At 37.8% G+C, this 15,315-nt stretch overlaps 1 protein-coding gene across 1 annotated transcript; it reads left to right on the forward strand.

Moving 5' to 3' along the window:
* Positions 1-9,823: 9,823 nt before the first annotated feature.
* LOC100891874 (metallo-beta-lactamase domain-containing protein 1) lies at positions 9,824-14,476 on the forward strand. The gene is made up of 5 exons (XM_011683171.2): positions 9,824-10,096; positions 10,551-10,716; positions 11,778-11,941; positions 12,172-12,283; positions 13,382-14,476. Exons 1-5 carry the CDS (start codon positions 10,064-10,066, stop codon positions 13,564-13,566), a joined length of 660 nt encoding a protein of 219 aa, XP_011681473.2. The 5' UTR covers positions 9,824-10,063; the 3' UTR covers positions 13,567-14,476.
* Positions 14,477-15,315: the final 839 nt, after the last annotated feature.

Consider the following 15,315-nt stretch of genomic DNA (forward strand, 5'->3'; position numbering starts at 1 on the left):
AATCACCCCAAGTACTTTTAAGCTAAGAGTTGAGATAAGAGTCACAAGGAACTCATATTTTGTGTAATTTTATTATCAAGCAGCTCATCATCAGTGCTTTGGTGTTAAATCTACACATGCCTGCCCTACTTATCATTGTGACATACTGGTACTAACGTTGCTGCCATAATATAAATAATGTTTGTATTCTCTGTTTCGAGTATTAAGTGATTCTACTGTTCATCCCTCAACCTCAATCATTGTTTTAAGATACTATATTTATGATATTGTATGTACGGAGCCGGAATGGCATTAACTCTGTGTTAAAGCACAGGAGTTTAACACCCTTCTGGCTCCAAACAGACGATATTTCTGCTTTCCAAACAGATATGTTTATTGATACCGTTGTGAAGTGATATTGTGGAATTTTCATTTTATGCTATAATCACCAAATAACATGATTCAAACTCATTTTTTTTAATGTAAGGAATATGAAGATTGATTTTATGGATATGTTATGTAAAAAAGTTGTCAAATTTTCTCTCTTTTTCTCTGTTGATCTGTCATGCTCAAGCTATAATCATCTGTACTTAATGGATAATGTGGTTATACTAATCTGCAATGACTTTGCAATTGAATTGAAATAACAACTGAAAAGTATTCTTAATATTTGTGCGTCACATATTTTTATCATGCTTTGAATTTTATTCTCACTTTCTTCTCCTCTACTCTCTCTCTCTCTCTTCCCGTTATAAGACTATATCCTCATTCATTTTTTCTTTTCATGTGCTCTTTATTCCACTCTTTCTAACCAGTAATCTTCAATTTTATTGTTAAACTAATTTTAGTTATTATTGATTTTTGTTGTCATTTTGAAAAGTGATATAACATGTGTCAAACTTTGTAAAGAGGAATATGTGGAACATATGCAGAGAAAATCATTCCTGGATACCACATAAGAACTATATGCAATTTGTAAAAGTAGATACCGGTAATTACGTCGTTGCAAGCAGTTTGGGATTTATGCAAATGATGCCTAATTGAAGTCAAAGGGGGAGGGGGGGGGGGTGGAATAAATTTCCTCTGTCTACTCTTCAGAAGAAAAGGAATGAAAGTTATGAAACGATAAACATGAGATTTATTTGTGGACAATAATCTCACAATAACCAGAGTTACTTTATAGAATCAACGACTTTAAACAAATATGGTTTGTATAGAGTGTACGATTGATTTAGCAGATATTTTTTTTGTTTTGTAAATGTCATTTTATGAAGGTTTATTTCAGTACAATGAATTCATTCATGTCTGGGTAGAAAATTTCACTCCCGGCATTTCATAGAAAGATAGATATGTGAAATTTGAATCATTAAATTATATCATTGCTTTAATAGGTAGAAGAGAAGAAGTTCAGAAGGAAAAAAATTATTAGTATATAAATATGTACATGTACAATGCAACAAATATATTAACGCTATTCTTAATTGCACGCTATGCACCGAAATGCGCACGTTATATACTCATAAGGCTGAATGCTTTATTGCACCCACTAGGAATCATGTATGTATATGTATAAAAGATATCTTATCAAAAACATTATATAGCCATTAGTTTAGCCAAATAATCAAGTTATGTAGATTTGGTAGTAATTGTTTTGTGAAAATGTGTACTAAAAAAGGGATTTATTTCTTGTGTTTCTACTTTAGAGTAAGAGCATCCACTAAAGCTTTATAGGAGAATTAAATTGAAAACATATTTACGGTACACTGCAATTCTTCATAAGTGCTATTGCTGTATGCGATACAATATTGTTATTTATATACACTGATGTTGGTTCGCATTGAATACTATGTTTCAATGCTAAATGGTCTATTTTAGATTGATGCTTTCATTATTTCACTTTCAGCAATGGCATTCTATGTATGAGTTCAGTGGCTTTATTTCATTCCTCTTGTATCTACATGTATCCCCACATTAACCAAGTGAATTAATTGCTTTTTTTAAAGTATAATATTAAGATATATTTCTTTTTAAATGATTGAATTTGTTAGAATGTCATTTTCTTTGACATGTTGCGCTAATTTCTCATCACAAGGTTTTTTTTTTAAATGTAAAAAAAGTTATGACACAGGAGAAAATAATGTGAATGAGGTGTAAACCCACCATTGTAATTTATATTACAGAACATAAATTTAAAGTTAGTAGTAAATGAACCCTAGATTTTGAACCCCCCCCCCCCCCCCAGAAGAATTCCCTGTACAAGCATTCTTTGATATAATATAGCTTTCTTGATTTTGCCTTGAGAAATCCCCAATTTTTGCTTTGAAAGTTTGGCTGGGTTTCAACCACTATGTTTCATTCCTATGCCCTAACGAAACGTGCCTTTATTGAAAAAACGTTGAAGATTAATACCATTTAGAACTAGTCGTCACTTCTGATAATTAAATCGTGTTTCAAGAGAAATTTGCTTGCTTATAAGAAGTTTATTCTGCATTGGTTTTCTCAAATTTTATTTGTTTTTTTGCCAGCTAAGTATATCAACATTTTTTGTTCGTTTAATTGCTCTGAACTTGTAATTACTCTCACTAACAAAGGATATGTGCAACTAACATTTGAGCATATAACAGGACACCTTGCTTAATCGGATTTCTCTTTAATATTTTTCTTTCTTTCCCAATACAACTCAAGTATAAGTTACTCAGATATAAATTTTAGACCAAAATTGTTTGGTAAATATCATTATTTGAAGTCCTGAAAGTTCAGTCTAAGTTTTTTTTAATGCCTTGAGAATAAATTTGATGTCATTATCACAACCCAAGATTACCATTAAAAATTTCTTTTTTTAATTGTTTTTTTTTTAAATAGAAAATTGTATGTTGACCTTGACAGCATGACAATGTCCCACCTAATTTTTAGTCCTCATTTAGTAAGGAATGAGCAACATTGTTAGTGTCTTGACAACGTAATTGCAACATTTCTATGTTTAGTTGTTGAGAATTGACTCAGTGTAACCTTCAATGAGCTTCAAAAGCATGTGAGATATCCCCACCCCCTCCCCTTTTATTACCTGCATTGTTTTTTTTTCTCAATATGAATCATTTCTGTCGATGTGTCTTATTTATGAATATTTACTATTTTTATGCATCTAAGGGTAGTTCATAATTCTGATCATTTTCCTATCTGCTTTATAATGCAATGTCTGTCAATGTGAAAAATAAATGAGCTATTAATTGTGAGAAAAAAGGAGAGAATTGGTTTTTGTCCTAGGGTCAGAAATATTATTGTGGAAATATGAGTGCCTGATATGGAAGATGATAAAACTAATAATTGTACTACATTAGTATACTACACAGTATTATCACTAGGCCTGATAATTACCTAATTGAAGTCGGTTTCCATTTTTTAAAGATTTTTTTCCCCATTCTCTTTTTTCTTTCCGATTTTCCCCTTATTTTCTGTATTTTTCCAAATTTTCTTACTCAAAAGGGGAAGAATGTTAGATGCCATTGCCCCCCCCCCCCCCCGATTCCTCTCTTGTTTTTTTTTTACTCAAGGAGGGTGTGGTTGAGGAAAAAAAAAAAACATTTAATTACAGTCAGACAAGCATACAGGGGCCCGCCTTCGGGCCCCTGGCGTGGTCTAGGAGGCAGAGCCCCCGTAAACTCGGGGGTTTTAGGCATTTAATTACGGTCAGATGAGCATATTTTGATTCCTCATTTGTGACTCTGGCAGGCACTATCTTTCTGTCTTTCATTCTATTTCTCTTCAACATTCTTTCTTTTTAAAGTGAGGGGGTTGGGGACTTGAGCCCCCCGAGCCTTGCCGATCCGCAGGCCCTGCCATGTAGGCATCTAAATAAGATAATCATATTTTTTGCCCAATTAAGAAAAACGTTTGAATTTGATTGGGAGGGGGGGGGGGCAACTGCCCCCAAGCCCTCCATCATTACGCCAGTGCGAGGGACAAGAAAGTGACTACCCCTTTACGGGTTTTTGAAGTTTTGTTGTATTAAAAAATTACATTCCTTAGCAAACTTATAGTATAAAACCAAGCAATATACCTTTTTTCACACTTCCCTTTTACTTTGCCAGAAAATAGTGTGCAGGCTGTAGGGTTGTAAATATCAGTTTAGTAGGTAAATTTTAGTAATTAGGGAGCTTGGGCATGGATGGGATTTCTATTTCTATTTTCCGCTCTAGGCCTCCATCATATACGTGTATATTGATATCGCTATGGAAGTCGAAATGGCAAATACATAGACTATGCTGTAGTGACTCCTTACTGAAAAGAGCAAGCGGAATATTCATTTTTGTAGCACTGATCTATTTCTTTAACTCTTTGTGAACATACAGTGTAAACTCTGCTACGTTTCTTCAAGGCTATGTGAAAGATACCAGTATCAGGACACAAGAAATCCATATTTACACCAAAATTGTTTAGTTTTCAGGTTCTGGGTTTCTCTTTTAATTTTCTTCAAGGATTTTGTTGAAGATACCAGTACTCAGTAGCCAGAAATAATTACAAATTTACCATTACCCTTTTAGTGATGGTTCTGCCTAATCTTAAAATAGTTAATGAAATGCAAAATCATCAATTTATAAATTTCACATGAATTGTTAATGCATTACTAAAGCCACAAATAATTAAAAAAAAAAAAAGGCCTTCAATCGTTTTGTTTTGGTAATTTTATTTTTATTTGTAAAGCAAGACATTCAGTTTTGAAAAATATGTACAAAGGACATGATAATTACAGAAATAAAAACAAAAAAAGAAAATTACAAGACATATGATTCTTCTTATTATTATAGTAACATTGATGGTTAATGATAAATGCTTTAAACTGAGCACTAAAAGGTATAGCGTTATACCAAACAACAGGGCACTATTAAGTTGTATAAACGTTATAAACGTTATGCCAACCTACAGGGCACTAAATGTTATAAACGTTATACCAACCTACAGGGCACTAAATGGTATAAGCGTATACCAAACAACAGGGCACTAAATGGTATAAGCGTAATTGTACCACACAACAGGGCACTATTAAGTTGTATAAACGTTATACCAACCTACAGGGCACTAAATGGTATAAGCGTTATACTAATCAACAGGGCATTAAATGGTATAAGCGTTATACCAATCAACAGGGCATTAAATGGTATAAGCGTTATACCAATCAACAGGGCATTAAATGGTATAAGCCTTATACCAATCAACAGGGCATTAAATGGTATAAGCGTTATACCAATCTAGAGAGCACTAAATGGTATAAGCGTTATACCAAACAACAGGGCACTAAATGGTATAAGCGTTATACCAATCAACAGGGCACTAAATGGTATAAGCGTTATACCAATCAACAGGGCACTAAATGGTATAAGCGTAATACCAATCAACAGGGCACTAAATGGTATAAGCGTTATACCAATCTAGAGAGCACTAAATGGTATAAGCGTAATACCAATCAACAGTGCACTAAATGGTATAAGCGTAATACCAACCAACAGGGCACTAAATGGTATAAGCGTTATACCAAACAACAGGGCACTAAATGGTATAAGCGTTGTACCAACCAACAGGGCACTAAATGGTATAAGCGTAATACCAATCAACAGGGCACTATAATGGTATAAGCGTAATACCAATCAACAGGGCACTAAATGGTATAAGCGTAATTCCAATCAACAGAGAACTAAATGTAATAATTGTTTTTGAAAATGCAGCAATTTAAGCAATGCTAAGTTGAAACTGTAGTTTAACCCCAAACGACTGGCCAAATATGATGTACTCTCTATCATCCTGTTAAACATATTTATGATGTTTTACATTTCAAAAGAAACATATGAGCCTACAATTAAAAAAAGTAAAACATGTGAATTTGTTACGTATGCAAAAAAACCTGGCACAATAATAATAATAATATATTACTCAGTTTTGATATAGTGCTTATTACAATCACTAAGCGCTTACAAACTTGGAGATTATTACCCCGGCTTTAGCTGTGCTGCCATTGCGGCACTCTAGAATTTCAAAGAATTAATTTCTGCACTGTCTATAATCTTGAGTTTGCAGTTGGGTCTTCAAGATAATTCACTTTGCTTCGAGTTTGGTCCTATATATATATATATATATCCTGAAAGGCCGGTCCGTGCCCTGGTACGATGATACCCGCCATGTTTAAAACCTTTCTTCTGCTGATTTCTTGCATTTGCTGATCTTCACTGCTGTCTCAAAAGGCCCTTGCCTCTCCAATCCCCGCCCCCAAAAAGGGAGAAGGAAGGGAAAGGGAAAGAGGAGAGCTAAAAGGGAATAAAAAAAGAGGAAGAAGAAAAGAAAAGGGTAAAAAGAAGGGGAAAACAGTTGCGATTAATCCCGCTAACAACGTGTGGATTGGGGAGGGGGCCGAGAGGCCCTTGCCTCCCCTAGCAAACCTAAAACAGAGAGAAGGAAGAGAAGGAAGGGAATGGAAAGAAAAAGGGGAGGGAAAGGGAAAGAAAAAAGAAAGAAAGAAGAGAGGTAGAGGAGATCAGTTGCGATCTCCCCCGCCAACAAGGTGTAGATCGGGGGGGGGGGGGCACAGGCGTACTGATAGGGGAGGGGGTTGGGGTTGGGGGGTCTACAGATGCCCCCCAAATATAAATCTAACATGGTTTATTTCCAATTCGATACCGGTGATTTACAAATGTTGAGACTTTTTCCTCAGTCTCTAGTAAATTATACTTTTTTTATGCGTTTGTTCGAAAATGGCAAATTCCTAAAGAAGGAAAGACAAAATAGTGACCTGCCTTTGTCACAAAATAATGAGGTGTCAAAATTTTCTCATCTGACCGTGATTAAATGCCTAAAACCCCAAGTTTCCGGGGGCTAGGATCCACCCAGGGCCCTAAGGCGGGCACATGGATGCTCATTTGACGGTAATTTGATGCCTAAAACCCCTGAGCTCTTGGGGCTCTGCCCCTGGACCCCACACCATTAATTAGTGACCTGCCAGTGTCACAAATAAGGTATCAAGATGTGCTCATCTGACCGTAATTAAATGCCTTTAACCCCTTGACTTCCGGTGCCTCTGCCCCCTGAACCCCACCAAGGGCCCTAAGGTGGACCCCCGGATGATGATAATCTGACGGTAATTTAATGCTTAAAACCCCTGAGCTTCTGAGGTCTCCGCCCCCTGGACCTCACGCCAATTAGTGTCCTGCCAGTGTCACAAATAAGGTATCAAAATATGTTCATCTGACCGTAATTAAATGTCTAAAACCCCTGAGCTTCCGGGGCGTCGCCTCCTCGACCCCACCGGGGGCCCTAAGGTGGCCCCTGCATGCTTGTCTGACCGTTATAAAATGCCTAAAATCCCTGAGCTTCTGGGGGCTCTGCCCCTGGACCCACGCCAATTAGTGACCTGCTAGTGTCACAAATAAGGTATCATTATGCTCATTTGACCGTCATTAAATTCTTAAACCCTGGGCTTCCGGGGCTCTGTAGCTGAAACCAACCAACCTTAAGGCGGGCCCCTGGATGCTCATCTGACCGTAATTTATTGCCCAAAACCCGTGAGTTGCCGGGGGCTCCGCCCCCTGGACCCCACGCCTATTCGTGACCTGCCAGCGTCACAAATAAGGTATCGACATAATGCTCATCTGAAGGTAATTTAATGTATAAAACCCCCGAGCCTCTGGGATCTCCACCCCCTGGACCCCACATCAAATTGTGTCCTGCCAGTGTCAAAAATAAGGTATCAAAATATGCTCATCAGACCGTAATTTATTGCCCAAACCCCTGGTCATAAATACCACACCCCCAACCTACTTAGAGAAATGTTCAGCGGGGCCTGCATGTTAGAGTGGGGTTGATGCGGATTTTGTTTTGTTTACCCCCTTCCCCCCTCGCTATTAATACGTTTTTTATTCAAGTTTTGAAGAAGAAAAAAAAAGAGTACTATGCACTCTCCAATCGTATCAGTTATTGGGGAATTCGGAATGTCATCAAATATTTGTTTTCCCTTTAACACAATAAATGTTTTGCCACTCAGTTCAGGCCTGACTAAATATAAACTTTTTTTCGTAAGGCAACAGTAGGCTACAGATCAGACAAGTTATTTTGTCATTTAACTGATTAACTACACTAGTGCTATGGCCCTGCGTGTCCCATATTCGATCCAGGGCGGAACCAGTCGGCGGCCGGGGAGGGGGCCCATAATTCGTGAGAAAATGTTTAAAGGCGCAAAACAGCCAGCCGGTGATTAAGCGGGGGGGGGGGGGGGGGCACTAATTTTTGTTTGCCCTCGAAAATTCAAAATCGCACCCCCTCCCCCTTGAGCACCAGGGGAGGGGGCCGCCCGGCCCCCCACTCAGTGTTATTTAGGGTACGCATATGCGTGTTCCAACCGACCCCCCCTTTTCAGCAAAAGTCCGGTGTGTAAAGTCAATACGGCTCGACCTTTTTCTTTTGTATACGAGCCTTTTTCCGCACCCCCCCCCCCCCCCTTTTCAGCAAAAGTCCGGTGTGTAAAGTCAATACGGCTCGACCTTTTTCTTTTGTTACGAAAAGGACATTTTGGCAACACGCATGCGGTCATTTTGAAACCTGAGTGGGGGGGCCGGGGGGGGGGGCCGTCTCCAAATAAAGGTAAAATTAACGTGTTTTTACCTGAATTAGGGAGCCCCCCCCCCCCCCCCCGCTGGATCCGTCACTGATTTGATCAGGTATAGAAAGATTAAGGGTGACATGATTAAAAACAAAATTGGTTGGCTTGCACATGTCTTTGTTACTTAAAGGTTATTCGAAAATAAAAGATCATTCGAGTATTAGACAAGGCGTTTTCACACAGTAAATTGCACCTGAAATTGCATAAAAAGTTCCAAACATTTTCTTTCATACAAAATACCCCAAAAAGTTCCAAAAGCTTGATGGCATACTATTTACCAAGATGTAATAAAACAATATGAATGATACACTTGATGCAAATGCATGATCATCGTTGCGTTTCGTTCGGCACTAATTTTTATGTTTGGCCCTCGTAAATTTGAAAAATCACCCCCCCCCCCCTGGATCCGCCACTGGGGGAAGGCAAGGTACGCAACAGATCTCCCTCCGGCTTTTTACCTTTTTCTTTTCTTCTTCTTTCCCGCCCCGGCCTTTTAGCTCTCCTCTTTCTCTTTCCCTTAATCCTCCCCTCTTTTTTCGGCGGGGAGGGGGCGCGGGGAGGGGGGGGGGGGGGGGGGGGAGGCAGTGGACTCCCCTCCCCCATCCACAACTTGTTGGCGGGAAAATCCCAACTGATATCTTCCTACCTGTTTTCCTTCTCCCTCTTTTTTTCCTTCGTTTATTTCCTCTACTGATTAAGAGGACTTTTCCTTTTTTCTCTTTTTTTTACCTTTCCTACCTTTTCTCCCTCTGTCTCTCTCTCTGTCAATCTCTCTCTCTCTCTCTCTCTCTCTCTCTCTCTCTCTCGCTCACACTCTCTGTCTCTCTATCTCTCTCTCTCTCTCTAGCTCTCTCTTTTTTTTGCTGGAGGGGGGAGGCAAGACCCTTTCGCCCCCCCCCCCTGATCTCCTTCTTTTCTTCTGATCCTCTTCTTTCTTTCCCTTCTCTCCTCTTTTCTTTTACTTCTACCTCTATCTCTATCTCTTTGGCGGGGGGGGGGGGGAGGAGCAAGGCCCCTTACTCCCCCTGCATGTATCCGCGCCTGTGATTTCCTCTCAAAACCAGCTCGAAGCTAGGGGGAAAAAAAACACAAAAACACAACCTGGATACCCTTTGATATCTGCTCGTACGTCGTACGTATCAGCGAATTTGCCCGTAGCTATCTGGGGGAGTACGCCCTCTCGCGTCCACGTATAGATCTCTATGGTTGCGGCGTGTGATTAATTTCATATTCCGAACAAATTTCACAATTATTTCTATTAACTTATATTATTTGTGAGATAGAATCATCAGTTTTCAACTTTTACAATGTAATTTGATATCTGAGGTACCATTTATCGGACTGGTGGCAGAATAGCTGAGTTACTGTGGCGAAAACGTTGAACCCTTGTCAAAATTTTTGTGTACAGTCCCATTCATCGAAATTGATGCGGGTGCTTTGAAAATGAATAGAATTTATGAGAGCAGCAAATTGAAGGTGAGCCATTATACCCATATTGTTCTTAAAATACTTAATCTGGTTTTATTCTAATATTCATCATCTTCTATCTTGTAAAAGTCATTCTATTCTAAGTCTTGACTAGATTATTTTAAATCATGTTGTTAATTCTGTAAATTCTGAATCGGTGTGATTGGGTGAATTGAAGCTTAGCATTTAGCAATGATAAATAATTGGACCTGTAGTTATACTTTCAATTTAAATCATATTATTATTATTAGACTACTTTATTAATTTGAGAAATTTAATTATTATAACTAATTTAAACAATAAAACAAAGTAACAAACCAGTTGAAACAAATCAAATATTGGATATTTGGAATGGACCTAGATCTAGCTTTATTTTCAAAATAAGAAAATCTTTTTGTCAAAGCAACTAGACCTATTAATAATTGTAAATTCAATTAATTTTGGTGCTCTCTTCCTAAACAAGGTCACAGTGTTGAAGGAAGGATACTGCAGGCTTATCAAACCTGTCGGAGATGATGCTGGAGGATCTCGTTTCCATGCCGATGGGAGTATCACGCTGGTCGAGACTAAAGGACATAAAGTGCTTGTTGATACTGGAGGACCATGGGACAGACAGTACCTCATTGATGGTGAGATAATGTGAAGATTAAAAGAATCGTCATCATTCATCGAGGCTTAGAGGGGAAGTCCATCCAGATATTAAGTTGGTTTTAAAATTTAAAGAAGCAGAAAAATGAGAGAAACAAATTAGTGACATTTTTAACAAAATCCAATTAAAAATAGGAAAGACATGAATTGTTGAAGTTGCTATCAATCACACTCTGAGACGTATCTTGCGAGGTTCCCTCCCATTTGCTCTGTAATAAAAATAAAATCAGAAATGTCTATTTTCCCTTGAGATAATGTTCAATCAAACATGTACCCTAAAAAGAATTATTGCAAATATGTTTCTATAAAACCCCTGTTTAAAGCAATATATTACTTCATCAGTAAGTACCGGTAAGAAACTGAAAATTTATGACATCTCATGTAGAGAGCAAAATAAAAAGGATCAACAGCAAACAGTTAGTGATCTCTTTCATGTATTTTTTAAAGTGATTTTGTTCTCAAATGTAGCAATAAATACAGGTAAATACAGGTTCAACTCGATAAGAAATAAATCGTTTTCCTTGAGTGATGATGTTTGTAAAAGTAGTTGAGTAGATTTGATGGACTGTAAAGCAGCATTGAACCCCTTCTGAATTTGCATATGTTATAGAATCTGAACATTTAATTGGTTGAATTCTAGCCTAGAGCTCTCATTTATATAATATGATATACCAGTAGACAATATGTATCTGTAATGAACCACGTTGTTACGTTGTAAAGTCCTTACCTAAAAATTAAAGTAAAATAATGGGACCAAAATTTTACTTTTTATTCACCTTACATTTTCATATTTTTTAAAAGATTAGGTCTAAGCAGTTCTAAATAATAGTATATTTGTAAAGCGCTTAGAGACATTGTATTAAGCGCTATATATAAGCTAAATATTATTATATATTATTAGTTATTTCATTTAATTATTCATTATGTTAATTTTTTTTAAAGATAAATTGTTCTTACATACATTGTGGTGTATTAAAAGACATAGCTTTATCGTTTAAGCCTCTGGCAATGGATTTATACCAGTTTCTTATTTTCTCTTCAGCTTTTGCAGATCTAGGAGTAGGTCTGGATGAGATTGACCATGTGATTGGAACACATGGCCATTCCGATCATATTGGAAACCTAAACTTGTTTCCTGATGCCACACAAATTGTTGGATGGGATGTGTGTAAAAGAGATCTCTATACCCTCCATCCATTCTCAGAGGTAAGCTAGTACAAGTTTACTTTGGGCATGGAAACTGACAATCTTTCTGAATGTTTATTTAGGTTTGAAAAGGATTTAAAACAATTTATCTATATTTATTTGATATTCACTGTTTTTATCGTTATATTTGAATATTTAAAAAAAAAAAAAAGGTAGCCAGCCTTTCCTAAACTTAAATTTCCCTTGGTCATCACCAGGCTGATAATGCTGTCTTTTCTTTTTCTATGAAGGGCAAGCCGTACCTAATAACCCCTGAACTGGTTGTCATGCCAACACCAGGCCACACCCATCACGATGTCAGTCTGTGTGTGCATGATGGAGGAAAGACAATTGTGATTGCAGGTTTGTTACATTCTCATCTTTGATTTTGTTTGACCTTTTTACGGTGAGTTTTTGCCATCCCGATCCTTTTTTCTAATTTTTTAAGCCTTTTCTTGATTGTTACTTGAAGTTCTAATTTCTTTTGAAATTATATTAGAGTATAGTGATTTTTAATGTCAAGAGTGTCACATACAGTATGAGGGGTAAAAGCACTATACAAGAAGCCACTATTTTTAATATTATTTTAAGAAAACAGGAATAACAAAGCACTTCACTTTAAAATAACCAGGACTTTTACCATACTGGTAAATGTACCAGATTTTTATATACTCTTGGTGGAAACAAAACAATTGGTAATATACAATAAAAGGTTGCTCTTTTTATTCTACTTTATAAAAATCAGCATGTCATTCCCAGGCTCTGATCATGCTGCCCATGGTAATCTGTACAGACTTATTCATATTGTCATTTATAATGTTAAGGGCATATGACTGCATGAAGAGGCATTCCTTTCATTTACCCCCCCCCCCCCTAGTGTGCAGACACAGACCCTAATTTGACACTGTCTTTATCAAAAAATCATTGTGCCTTGAGAGAAGTCTAGCCCAGCTACCTACTGGTTGTATCCTGTGTCAGGAGCAGCTACAGTACATGGCCTATGTTAGTCTTATTGTGCAGACTCACTTTTACGACTGACCAGGGTTTGTGCTTGCACCCCCCCCCCCCTTTGCCCTCCCCTCCCCCCCCCCCCCCCCATCCGAGGAGGAAACAAATATCAAACCGTTTAATTAAGGTAGAGGTATTGTGGATACGTTGCTGGACTGTTGAGCACATGGTTCGTGGTTCGAGTCCCCTTGCGGTACTAATGTCCTTCGGCAAGACGTTAATCTACATTTGCCACTCTCTACTCGGGTGAAGTAAAAGGGTACCCGGTAGAAAGAAATTCCTTGAATGCTTTATCACCTTATGGCAGCTCAGCTACAGCTGGGGTAATAGTATGATATTTTGTATATGAATATACCCTACTGCCCTTAAAAGCCCAGTAGAGTACTGGGTATATTCATATAGTAGCTCCGCTATATAAATGGGCCTATTATTATATTTTTCCTTCTTTCACAGGGGATCTATTTGAGAGCGAGAATGACATCAGCGATCCTTCGTTATGGAGAGACTGCAGTGAAGATCCGCAAACTCAAAAAGTCAACAGAAGAAAGATTTTAGACATGGCGGATATCATCGTACCAGGGCACGGACCAGCGTTTCAGGTCAGAGACATCCACAGGACCAAACTCATGGCAAAGTGATTTGCTTTGAAGGCCTGCGAACTCGTGATTTTATACATGGCGGATATCATCGTCCCAGGGCACGGACCAGCGTTTCATGTGAAAGACAGCTATAGGACCAAACTCAAGGCAAAGTGATTTGCCTTGAAGATCTAGCTGCAAACTCAAGATTTTTAGACGTTGCAGAATTCATTGTGCCAGGGTATGGTCCAGCAATCCTTGTGAACGATCAAGAGCTATAGGACTGAACCAAAAGCAAAATCAAACGAGTGAAGATTCACATAGTCAAGAAGTGAACAGAAGAAAGATATTAGAGGTGGCAGATATCTTTGTACTAGGGCACGGACCAGTGTTTCAGGTGAAAGACAGCTATTTGCCTTGAAGACTTAGCTGCGAAATCAAGATTTAAGACATTGCAGATATCATTGTGGTAGGGTATGGTCCAGCAATTGTGAACAAGAGCTCTAAGACTGAACCAAAAGCAAAATCAAACGAGTGAAGATTCACAAACTCACAAAGTCAACAGAAGAAAGATATTAGACATGTCGGATATCTTTGTACCAGGCACGGACCAGCGTTTCAGGTGAGAGATAGCTACAGAACTCAACCTTACGAGAGATTGGATCAGACCAAATATGACGTGAAACAACAAATTCGATGATACAGATTACAGACAAGTTTCATTGGTTGGGGCTCTTTATAATGTTTAAGTCCAACTTAGAGTTAAGTTGGACTTAGGATCTTTGTGAAACACCCCCCTGAGCTCCTAACTATCGGGCAGCCATCCCGCTACTCCTTTCGCTCCTCTGAAGGCATCACGCTGAACCATCCATCTCCCAAGGTGCTTCCCACACCCGATGACAGAGCATTCACAACTGCTGCTCCCAAACTGTGGAATAACCTAATTAAACCTACCCAGATTTCTTCGCAACCAGCAGTCTCTCAATACCTTCAAATAATATCTCCAAACTCGCCTCTTCTGTTAATTTATGTATAATTATAGTAATAATATGTTGCCATCTGTTTTTCAAGAATTTTTTTTTTAAAATAGCTCAGTTCATAATTACCCAACAAGACATTCAGATGATTTTCAGTTACCTCTCTTGCGCACCCTCTCATCTAAAAAAAAATAGGTCCAAAGTTTTGGAATTAATTAAGTAGTGAAAACAAAAATGCTCCATCGATTAATACTTTTAAGAAAAAATTGAACTTGTTTTTATTTCAATCATATACACCTCATTGAATTATATGCCGTTATTGCTTTTGCTTAATACAAGATCATTCTCCGCTCGCTGACTCAAGATGTAATTTGATATATTTTGATATATTATATTGTTCCTTCTCATGCTTATTTCCTTTCTAATGTGCATTTCTCTTTCCTTATCTTCTTCTCAACCCCACATGCAGCTCATCATTTAGTATTATTTTCTGTACCCTAGATCTCTCACTTCTTTTTGTCATTATCTACTCTTTGTATTATGACAGTGTTCTTCTATCTTTGTCGTGTAAAGTATTGTCTTGTCCCTTACTTGTCTCTATTGGCATCCCCCTTTTTCTTTCCCCTATTTTGTATTTCCTTTTGTAGTTACAGATTAGTTAATTTAATTATTCATTATTCCTAAGTTTCATTTGAGGTGTTCACACTTGTACAAGCATTGCTTTTTAGTGGACCCCTCCAACATGTATTTCTTACAATTTGTTTTAAATGCTTATAATTGATTTGTAATGTTTTGTTGGAAACATGAATAAATTTGAATTTGAAAGGTACAA

Source organism: Strongylocentrotus purpuratus, unplaced genomic scaffold (genome assembly GCF_000002235.5).
Source record: "Strongylocentrotus purpuratus isolate Spur 01 unplaced genomic scaffold, Spur_5.0 spur5_scaffold_12, whole genome shotgun sequence".
NCBI lineage: Eukaryota > Metazoa > Echinodermata > Echinoidea > Camarodonta > Strongylocentrotidae > Strongylocentrotus > Strongylocentrotus purpuratus.

Excerpts from the sequence above, each read along its gene's own strand:
- LOC100891874 (XM_011683171.2), top strand. The coding sequence starts at position 10,064 with ATGAATAGAATTTATGAGAGCAGCAAATTGAAG. Across the intron at positions 10,097-10,550 it reads ATGAGAGCAGCAAATTGAAG|GTCACAGTGTTGAAGGAAGG; the intron begins GTGAGCCATTAT and ends TTCCTAAACAAG. Across the intron at positions 11,942-12,171 it reads CCCTCCATCCATTCTCAGAG|GGCAAGCCGTACCTAATAAC; the intron begins GTAAGCTAGTAC and ends TTTTCTATGAAG.